Genomic DNA, 11754 nt, shown 5'->3' on the forward strand with positions numbered 1-11754 from the left:
GATTCAAATTTAGAATACGCTGTGACTGCTGAACAGTTACTTTCATTCAGACGGCTGGGGGCAGGAAAAATGTAGAAGAGAAGGGTAGTATTTTGACCATCATCTCAAATGCTTCAGTTCCATGTTAATATTTTTCCATGCACAGCTGATCACCAGTTTTATTGCAAGCAAAACAAAGCTGCCTAAACATCGTACCCATCAGGTGGCTAATGCAGAGATGTATGTAGTTTATATTCTGCCCTCCGATAACAAATTTCTCTGTTACCTTGGGAAGATTAATTATTTCTTTATTAAGAGTTTGTCTGAAACAAAACACTGGAGCAGTACATAGAAGCTCACTGGATTCTTCAATATTCATATACATTCATATTACCCTCTCCTTTGCAAACTGAGTGCATTTTGAATGCTCCCTGGTGTAAAGTGACTGTTTTTTCAAGTCATAAAGCCCCCTTAGTTAGGAAAAGAAAAGAAGCAAAGATCACTGCGAAGAATAATAAAGAATGACTGGCATTTCTGAAGATGTTTTGAGAAATGCAGTTCTTCATTTATACTCTGGGATTACTTTAATATTACAAGAATTAATTAAAAAAAATTAGTAATTTAATTTAAAAAAAAAATCTTTCACGGTAGTTACTAAATTACAATTTTAAAATTGTGTATCGTTTGAGATATCTCCCTCGCTAATGCAATTTCAGTGTACATCTATCTCCTTCCAGCTAAAGTTGCCATTTATGATATGTCTGTATAACCTAACATCACGAAGTTACACAGAAGTTAAATAGCCTACCCTTTTCTTTCTGTTCTGCTGTTTTGATGGTAACTGTTTGCTTACTAATTTGTTTATTTCCTTTATGATGCTCTTTATATCTGTCCCATCCCTGGAAGCCTGAAGTGCAGCTTCATTGAAAGGAAAAATAAGGACAAAATCTCCTACACGGGGGATAGGCCTCTGGTCTTTATCAGAGAGGAAGTAGGGGTGTGTGGTTAACTTGTAGTTGCAGAAGTCAGGTGTAGGTAACCAGTGGCTGAGTTGGGCAGACTTGGGTGGAGAATGCCCAGGTCCTGGGATTTGTTTATTTTTAGCTTCAGCTTTTGCTTGGGAGGGTATTTTTGGCATGTTCATCCTTTCCCGCAGCTGGGAAGTCAGTGTTTTTCTTGGATGTGTGCTGACCGTTTTCTTGGTCAGGGTAGCCGCCTTACGAATTGATCCTCTTGCAGCCTGCAGGGCAGGTTGTACAGAATAAGCAGAAGTACATTTAGCCACTTTTTGGCAAGTGAGTAAGCCAGGAGTGTGCTCGGTGGCACTCTCACCAGCTGTGCTCCAGGGCACCCGCCTTCTGCTAGCCTTTATCCCAGCCACTTGGTTTTGCCTGTAAGTGTCAATCTGCTTGTAGTTCAGCAGTTCAACAACATCGTGAAGGAGTTTTCTTTTCACAGTGTCATCAATGGAACAGTCTAAACACAAGGCTGGATTGTAGTTGACTTCTAAAAGCCACGGCTTGAATTTGTCATCGATCAGAATGTCAAAGCCAAAGAGCTCAAAGCAATTGGAAGCCACTGGTAAGGGGGTTACAGCGAGCAGGGTGAGAATCACTATGTTATTGATCTTCTGCCAGAGGACCATGTCATCAACCCCAAATATTCGAAGGTAAGAACGAAATTTGCTGAATGTCCATTTGCAGCCACAGCCAATCCCTTCTTTATATTTCTTATATGAAGCTCCGTATTTGTTGATGCTGGTGTTTGTTAGGTGGGCATAGACGTCGTCCAGAGAATCGAGGTCAAACTTTTCAGTGGCAAACCTCACCAGGCCTTCTTCATAAGTGTAAATGGTGAGGGGGCAAAAACTGGTGACACACACGTAGAGGCGCAGATCCAGTTTATACCCTGAAATGAGCAAGGGGTTGCTAATATACTTCTGCACAACGACTGTACAGTCATATACTAAGTCTTTAATGTCTTGGAAAATGATTATGCCCCTTCCACGGGAGAGATCCACAGGCTTGCAAATCCAGTAGCTAGGTCTTCTGCCTACTGAGTGTCTCTCCTTGCTGTATTCTGCTATAAATTTGACATAGTCGTTGGGCATGATGAATGCCACTGGACTAAATTCATAGAGAGTTGATCCATATGCTCCTTTCATACGTTTCAGATGCCTTGCCAAATAGTCTTTCCTGGTGATCCGTACAGCTTCTGGGTAGTGGTTGAGTCTCTGCCATGGTTTAATGCTGTGGTGGTCTGTCATGCGGAAAGGTGAGTTCCGCCAGTACAGGTTCCAGTCTGCATCATCTTGCTCCTTTTTGTCAAATTCAGTCCAGCCGCGTTCCAGTAAAACCTCACGGACTATTGCAGGGACATTCTCGTGGAGACGAAACACCAATGGCCTCAAGATATCTCTTGTATCGTAGCCATCTGCCGTCATTTCCATCTTACTAGCTGAAACAAAACAGAATCACCAGGAAGGAAACAATGAAATTAATGCTGCTGTGCTATCAGTCATCACCTTCACTGTATTCTCAATGCCTGTCATGCTCAACGTATTCTCAAAGCATTTTGCCCCTGTGTGTTTCCATGGTCCAGGACTGAGAAGTCAAAGGCTGTGTTTAAGCTGAAAGATATGTAAAAGGGCATCGATTCCAGACAGCTGTTAAGGCAGCACAAAGCACTGCCTGCTGCAAAGTTATATGTCTTCACACTTTATCTACTTTTTCTTTGAGGTAGCTTACTACAGCCAAAGTTGTCCCAAAGCTTTTGTTATTCTTGGATACTTAAGACTTTTCGGTTTTTGCAACTGCCTTCAGCCTAACGGTTGTAACTTTGCCTAGTAAGACTTACTTTGCATTGCTGCATTATGAGACATTACGTTAACTTAGCATGTTGCCCTGCTCTGAGCAAACTCTCTTGGTTAAGGTTATAAAAAATGCAAAACCAACAGTAGAGAGTAGGAAAATACCTATTCATGCCAATGCTCTTTTCCTCCTCTGACATATACTGATTTAACTCTCTGATAATATTCTGCTATTCCTCCAGTGAGCTCCTCCCCAGTTTCTGAAGAGCAGGGCACATTCTTGTCTCATCACTTTCCTCTCAAGAAAATAATATTCCACAGAAAAGTATGTAGATTCTGAATGAAACACTATTTCCCGCTATGTATAGTGGAAGTAGATGATGGTCTCCATCTATTTTTATGGGTAAGAAATGCATTTCGAGTTATTTTGGGCGTAGCAATTCTCATATAAACAGTTCATGAAGTGTGCTCTTCCCTCCCCAGCAAGTTCAATATATACAAGATTCAAACTAAAATACCTGTCTTACTGGCTGGTGGCATAGCAGACAAAAAGTCCCATGGACCTGTAGACTTGAGAATGTTGCTCTTTCTCTCAGTCATAATTTCCTGAAACTCTACAGAGTTGCTCCCTGAGGATAAGTCTCCGTGTTTGGAACAGAGAGTGTTTTGGACGAGAGAAGCGTGTTTGTGCTGAAGGCCATTCTGACACAGCATTAACATACCGACCTCCACCTCCTCTCAGAAAGTAGCAAGCAAAAGAAATACAAAGTAGGTGGGACATAGGCTAGACAAGACTCCTTCACATCCTATTACCAGAGTGATATCCTTGCTCTTTCTTTTCAGGTTGAGTTTTAGACTCCAGAATGAGTAGCCTCTGCCTTCCAAACAACTACAGAAACCAAGGGAACATGTCACACCTGGAAGTACTCAATCCCATGTGCAGCTGACTTTGCCAGGGATGCTTTTGCTGTGGAAACATTACAATTTGTTGGAATGGAAAGCTTTTTTCCAGAGAATGAAAGTAATCTTTTGACAGCTTTTTTATTTCATTCGAATTTTCTTCTTTTGAACTTGTCAGAATATCTTATTTTCATTTTTTAAAAGGCAATGGTTCAGACAGACATTTTTAAATGCTAATTTAGTTTTAAAACTAAAAGCCCAAATGCGAAACGCTTTACCATTATCAAATGTAAATTAACATAACTCAAAAGTTTTGCAAGTCACAAAACTGTTTAAGATTCTCATTATTTTATTTGAATGTTGAAAACAATTAAAAAATTCTTGCAGGATGAAAAAAACATGTTTCTCTCTCCACTTTGACAGTTGGTGACTCTCTAGTATGTTGTCTTGGCTGTCCAATGCATTCTGCTGCTGCTAACAGGCTCTGAGGGGTAACCACAAAGCAGTCACAGAGCTCTTCTACAAGCAGTGTTGTGGAGTCTGTAACAAGTGCGTTGCAATGCAGACAGCAAAACCAGGAGAGTATCAACAGGGCTTTGATGGGAGGCGGGTTTTAGAGAAGGGTCCAGGAGGTGTTTCAGGGAAGATGGGAAGCAGGTCAGTGGTATTAGAAGTATATGACTACTTTACCATGGGACTGTAGTGTGAAGGTTAAAAATATCCCTGCACCATCTTATATCCTGTAGTGAGGGAATCATTGCCTAAAAATGAAGGGATTTGAAGCAAGCTTCGGTCCAGGACGTGAGGAATGAGGCTCCTCTTGTAAAGGTACTTTAGGCCTTGTTAATGGGCTGAGATTGTGGCCAAAATTTGAATTTCTGTATACGATGACTTTCTATATTCCAAAGTAACATGTAATTCTATATTCCAATATTAATATGCGTATTAATATACTTAGTGAAGTTTTACAGGCAGACTGTAAACCTTGCAGTACCCATCCCTCCCTGTACAGACTGCAGCTGAATTCTCCTTAGTCAGAGCTTTCCTTGGGTGACAGGTTTATAGGGAACAGGAGAGAAACGTGTTAAGAAGGTACTGAAGTGCGGTCATGATGTAATAGGACTTACCTAAAATACCACAAAGGGGAAAGTAGTCTTGCTGTGTCTCTTGCAGTCAGTGCTTCTTTTCAGACCCCAGGAAGTTGGGGGCTTGCTGCTGAGCTTGTGCACAAACCCAATGTGGTGGTCCCAGGAAATGTTTGTCATCTCTGCTTCCACGTTCCTTCCTGGGAGTTCTTTTTCCTGCCTCCTTATTAAACAGCACTATGTCACATGCTGAAAAAACAAACACACACAACTATACAAAACTAACCAAGTTTTATAGTAGCTGGTTCAAATCCTTGGGCAAAGATTATTAAATTAAGAAAACAATGATGTAGTTGAAAGTAGCCAAGCTAAGCATTTGGATGAGTCAATTTATAGACTGCAGCTAGCTTTGTATTTTCTGCATTGCTCAACATTGCTACTAGCAGTGTTTCAGTGACAGGCACTGTTGTATGTGAATCCAGTGCGTGGTAAACTGTGCCATCACAGTCTCTGCTAGGTGATACATAAATTAAGCTGTTAGTAATGTCTGAACAATGAAGCCTTCTTTGGTGGTTTGTTCATGTCAACTTGTATTAATGAAACACCTTTCACACCTCTGGCATTCAGGGAGTAGTTTACAGGAAATGGGCTCACCAAGCTTAGATATAACAAATGTCAGCTTCAAACTCCCTGGTAATTAAGTGCAAAGAAAATAAAACATTTTAACTAATAAAGAACACCTACCTGCTTTTAAGGAATTTATATCACATATAAGCAGAAGCTCTTGGAGTGCAATTATGGAACAGTAACTCTAGGATTAGACATTGGTCTAAATGAATGAACGCAATTTTCACTCACTTTACTCTGTATAAATGTGTGCTCAGATGAGCACCCATCTCTTCATTAGCCTGCATTCCCAGGGGGCTCTAACTTCAGCCCATTCCTTAATAACTCAGAAACCCACCCACGCATTTGCAGGCATTATTCCACAATGCAAAAACTGCTACAGTTGTCTCTGACCACGCCCAAGTTTAACACGTACCTACCACTGTTGCCGACTGGCACCCAGAAGCGGAGGCCTTCCCCCTGAGGAGAGCAGGACATCGTCTGTGACCTCACGGATCTGGGGCTGCGCAGTTGTGCAAATGCCGCGGTGACAGACCCCGCACCTGCGTCCCTGGGGAAGCTCTTAGGAGAGCTCAGGCTTCGTGCCAGCCATGGTTGCTTCCAGTTGCTCGGTTTTACACCTATGCGAGGAAATACGATCCTTAGTGGTTAGGCATTAAAAGCGTGCATTTGCCAAGTCAAGGTGGAATGCCTCTGTGTAATTAAACTCTGCAGACTGACTGGATGTCTTTCCTATCATCTTTAAGACCTCAGGGTCACAGATCATAACGTGGGGCTGGCAGCTGCTTGCCTTGGGATTTAGTTTCAGAAATAACCATTTTAATTATTTCTTGAGGTGATGGTTCCTGTCTGGTACGCCATTCAGGTTCACCCCGTCTGTCCCCGGCTACACAGCTTCGCCCCGTGACTCTTGCAGACGACTTGGCATTGGGCTGCAGTCAGGGCGCGGGGCTGCTCACCCACAGCGGTGCTCTCTGTAAAAATAGCGTCCGGCGCCCTGATGGCACGCAGGCGGTCAGTGGTGGGATACTGCTACCAGCATCGAAAAAACGCCCCTGAAGGCACAGGAGCGAGGCTGAACTGCTGCACATCGCCCTTGTATTAGCAAAAGTACTAGTATTTAAAGCCGTGGTGGCTGGGGTGGGGGCCCGGCTGAGCCTCCCCGGCCGCACATCGTACCTGGGCCCAGCCGTACCCGCCGCCGCCGCGGTCTTGCCCAGCTCTCTGCCCGGACCGCTGCACGCCCCGCCGGCCGCTGCGGCCCACCCCCGGTCGGAGCAGCCAGCCGAGGCAGGGGGACGGGCGCGGGGAGCAGCGGGGCGTGGAAGGGCTGGCAGGCGGCCGCGCGCCGTTGCTTGGCGATGGGGAAGGGCGGGCCCTCCCTCAGGCCGAGGCCGGCGGCGCAGGCGGCGGGTCTCTGCGGAGTTCACCTCAGCCGCCCTGGCTCTTCTCCTGCAGGCGTTGGGGCTATTTGTTGTTTTAACCGCCTTTTTACCCGAGCCTTCCGGGGAAGACGCACAGAAGGGCGCCCAGAAGGGCGCCAACCCATCACCTGCAGCTCCCTCTTCTCCTGCCTCGCTCTTTACCCGCTGCCCTCGCTCACGGTGCTCTCCTCGAGGGTCGGGGCACGCCAGCTCAGCCCCACCACCTGCCCAGGATGGACCTCCGTCCCCGCAGGCCTCGTGGAGGAAGCCTGCTCCATGGGGCTGCGTGCAGGCGGAGGCAGGTGTAGGTGTCCTGGGAGCTGCAGGTGCCGGTTGAGCCCCTGCATGTCTCCCACCTCTTCTGCCTGCATCTGGGACCCTCCAGCTGCTTGGACCTTTGGCTTATGCCATAAGACACGACGATGTTATGTGCCTCATGAAAGCAACTATTTAATATGTCAAGATTAATTACTTGAACCCGACTATCTTATGTTGCAGATGAATGCCATAATCCACAGCCTCCCCAACACCTACGTCCTCAACAGAGACTGGTGTGTGACCCAGCCTCAGTCCTTGAAGTCTCTGGAAGAAATGACTTGGACATCCTTTCTCAGGGCCTCTCCTCCTGTCTGGCACAGGTGGCTCCTCACACGGTGTCCTCATTACGTGCATTGCCTCATGGTTCTCTTGCGTGAAGGCCTGACTCTCCTCCTATACCTCCAGGGAACCACAGTTTGGGACTGAGGACACCAGGGAACACAGGGCATTCAGTAGATGAGCATTAACATGTTCTTACCCATTGCCAGGTTTAGAGCTCTTGAAGGTTTCAGGCACGTGACTGGGGAAGGATTCTTCTGGCTGCAACTTCAAACCCCAAAGCTAGTGTCCATTGAGATGGATGCACCTGCTCTCGCTAACCTCACACAGAGTCAGACTGATAAAAGCTATTGTTTCATTGCAGGAGGAACACTGTTGTTGCTGTGGGTGAGATAAGAGCTTGTGTGGTATTGAAACACGGGGTGAAGAAGGGTGAGTCTACCTGCACCCTGCTGCTGGTTTGAGGCCTCAGCGCAGACAGACCTATGCTCCTCGCTGCGTGCTAGACTGAAGCAAGGCTTGTGGAGTCTTCCTTGGCCGTGAAAGGGCAGAGGCCTCATGCCACAGCAACCTCCAGCATCATTTTGTTTCCTGCATTTTAGTGAAGACGTGTTCCTAGCTGAACTTATGCCTGAAGTTTTTCTGATATACTATGCAGCAAAATCCCTATTGCCTTTATAGTAAACAAAACCACATAAATTTTATAACTGTGTACTGTTCATGCATAATGATGTCCTAAATGGCAATTTCAGATCATGTCCAAGATAAATGGGCACCTTTATCCTCACCCTGTCCCAGGAATAAGCATGTTCACTGCATCGCCACAGGTAGCTGTGGGTTTCATTACCAAGGTAATGGAGTTTTTCCTCACACTACGTGTGGGGTGGAAGAGTTGTTTTTCCCCTTACTTTACAATTGGGCAAATGACTATAGTAAAGTTCTGTGACAAAATAAAGAGTGGAAAACAGCTCCCCAAACCACAGGCCACAAGATCCTGTCTCGCACGCTGACTCTATGTCAGTGATACTGAGGCTCTCTCCAAGGTCAGAGCACCTTTTTCTTGCTTCTTAGTAGCTCCTCACGGATTCAGCTGGAATCTGTGGAGTGATAAGCCATGTGCTGGGATGCCATTGCTGAATTGTACTGCAGACAAATCCTGGGCACACAGAGCACAAAACAGTTAAGGATGTGTGCTGGGTTGGCCCTGGCCACCAGTAAAGCACCCAGCTAGTTGCTCACTCACTCCCCCCACCAATGGCATGGGGGAGAGAATCAGAAGAGCAAAAGTGATAAAACTCCTGGGTTGAGCTAAAGTCAGTTTAATAGGTGAAACAAAGCTGCATGTGCAAGCAAAGCAAAATAAGGAATTTATTCACTACTTCCCATCGGCAGGCAGGTGTCCAGCGACTTCCTGGAAAGCAGGACCTCAGCACGCATAGCAGTTGCTTGGAAGGAGAAACACCATAACCAGGAACATCCCACTTCCTACTTCTTTCCCCTGAGCTTTAATTGCTGAGCACGGCATCATGTCGTATGGGATATCCCTTTGGACAATATGTCTCAGCTGTCCTGGTTGCCTCACCTCCCAATTTCTTGGGCACCTGCAACCTACTCACTGAGTGAGGGCAGAGTGGGAAAAAGAGAAAACCTTGATGCTGTGCAAGCTCAGCAATACCCAAAACACTAGTGTGTTATCAATCAACACTGTTTTAGTTACAAAAATCCAAAACACAGCACCATATGGGCTGCTATGAAGAAAATTAACTCCATCCCAGCCAGACCCAGTACAAGAGTAAAGAGAAAAACTTATCAAACTGTACATTGTCTGAGGGAGAGATCATCTTTTTGTTCTGAGGTTGTATAGCATCCTGTGTAGTGAGATCCTGATTTCTGTGTTGGGCTGTTACAAATAAACAATAAATTATTACCTTGACCCAGATCATATTTTCACTCATGTTGATCTCAGAAATCCTCTTTGCTTAACTTGCCATTGAGCATTGTTGTGTACAAAAGAATCAGAGGAGGATTGAGAGATGTGTTTCACTGTCTGTTATAGATGGAAGCAGGGTGAGAATCAGCAGCAGCCTAGCAAATCCATCTGTAATGTCTGGGCAGCTGAGAGGCTGTCAGGATTCTGCAGCCAAAGTAGTTTTGCCATTTGTATTTCCAACAGAGAGATTAACAGCATGCCTTTGAGCTGACAGGGCAAAGGCACAAGAGGAAGGTGGATCTGTGAGGGAGCCAACCTGCCACTTTCTTTTCTGCAGGACATAATGAACTCTACTTAATGTATGAGACCTGGAAAAGAGGCTTATAAGTTGAAAAGCCATGAGTCAACACAGGTGAAGTCTGGAGGGGAGCGCAGATGTTTGGGAACAAGAAATGTTAGAGAGATAGTAAAGCAGCATGAAAGATAGTGTTATTTAAAAGCCCTAACAATTTAGGGAATTTTTTCCACATAAATTGTATTATTGATTTCTATCATGTTGTCACACCATATGGTGCCTGATCTTCCAGTTATGGTTAATAACTGAGAAGAAATACTTTCAAATGTTAGCTCCATGGCATGCAGCAACTTAACTAGCCAAGTAGTTTATTTCCAGGGGCAGCACTAATCTTGGAGATGAACAGCATTTGTCTTCAATTCCTTTTATGCTGCCTGCCTCACACAGAGGAGCTGATCATAGTGTCATTACCAGTAATGATCATGATACCTGTACAGTGCTTTCTCAGCAAAATGTAGGGACACTGCCCAGTAATTGCACTGTAGCACTCTTTTACTTGCAGCAAAACCGCAAAAATCCAAATCTGGAAAAAATATAGTATGGATAAAACTAAACAGAAGTTGAAATGAGATGAGGGACATCCTCATCTGAGCCACTGCTAGATGCATATAGGTCTCAAGGAGATATTACAGCATAGGCCCATCCTCCTTTTCTTCTTCTCCCTCTATGACTCGCACTGTTATCTGCATCCTCTTCGTGGCTGAGTTCCCCAAGTAACATGCCCTGGCTGCTTATCTTGAAAACAGCTCTGTCTGTGGATGGGAAAGTTCATCATGACTAAAGTACTTCATCATGTGGAAGGCAGCTCTTTAGGGACAAAGCTGCTGTAAGTGGTGGCGGAAGAACTGAAGACAGGAAAACCAAAAGGGAAAGAGTGCTGGGATAGAGGGATGACATGGGCAGAAACACAGTTGTCTGCTGACCTAAGACAAGTTGGTGGACTCAGCAGCTAGCAGATTTTGTGGTGTTCACATATGCACTGGAGATATAGCCAGTTTATAACTTGATGTTATTTACAGCAAATGTTAAAGAATGCAGGATAAAAACAATATAAATCTTTATCAGTAGTGGTTCCATGAAATGATGTGTGTTGTCTGCAGTCAGTTGAGCAGCCCCAGTTGCTGTCATCTTCAGATTTTGCATATGGTCTTTCAAGGTTTGATGGTAAAGCTATGGTACTAGGTCTGATCCACAGATACAAAAATGTGAGGACTCTAAGAGTCTCGTTTGTATATATTAAGACTTTCTTAATTAAAAAAAGAGAAACATTTAGTTGGTATATCAACTAGAAAAGGAAGGTCAAAGAGCGTACCCCCCATGATGAGCAAGACTGGCAAACTGGTACCAATGGATGAGGAGAAGGCTGAGGTACTCAATGACTTCTTTGCCTCAGTCTTCACTGGCAGTGTCTCTTCCCACACCTCTCAAGGAGATGGACTGCAAGATGGGGACTGGAGGAGCAATGTCGCTCCCACTGTAAGAGAAGATCAGGTTCTAGAGCTCTCAGCACAGGAAAGACATGGACCTTTTGCAGCGAGTCCAGAGGAGGGCCACAAAAATTATCAGAGGGATGGAACACCCCTCCTAAGAGGGACAGGCTGAGAGAGTTGAGATTGTTCAGCCTGGAGAAGAGAAGGCTCTGGGGAGACTTTATTGCAGCCTTCCAGTACTTAAAGGGGGCTTATAAGAAAGATGGAGACAGGCTTTTTAGCAGGGCCTGTAGCAATAGGACAAGAGGTAATGGTTTTAAATTAAAAGAGGGCAGATTTAGACTAGACATAAGGAAGAAATTTTTCACAATGAGGGTGGTGAAACACTGGCACAGGTTGCCCAGAGAGGTGGTAGATGCCCCATCCCTGGCAACATTCCAGATCAGGTTGGATGGGGCTCTGAGCAACCTGATTATTTGAAGCTGTCCCTGCTCATTGCAGGGGGGTCAGACTAGATGACCTTAAAAGTCTCTTCCAGACCAAAGATTCTATGGTTCTATAATCTTCCCTTATAAAGCTGAGATGTCAAAAGTGGTTTTTACTCCTAAGACATTTGCA

The 11754-nt window shown here is 44.9% G+C and overlaps 1 protein-coding gene across 1 annotated transcript; it reads right to left on the reverse strand.

The window, feature by feature from the left end:
* Nucleotides 1-334: 334 nt before the first annotated feature.
* TTLL2 (tubulin tyrosine ligase like 2) lies at nt 335-2428 on the reverse strand (the record flags this gene model as incomplete). The annotated part of the gene is made up of 1 exon (XM_081998467.1): nt 335-2428. One exon carries the CDS (start codon nt 2426-2428, stop codon nt 764-766), a length of 1665 nt encoding a protein of 554 aa, XP_081854593.1. The 3' UTR covers nt 335-763.
* Between the last annotated feature and the right edge of the window lie 9326 nt (nt 2429-11754).

Source organism: Phaethon aethereus (assembly GCF_964289735.1).
Source record: "Phaethon aethereus genome assembly, chromosome: 3".
NCBI lineage: Eukaryota > Metazoa > Chordata > Aves > Phaethontiformes > Phaethontidae > Phaethon > Phaethon aethereus.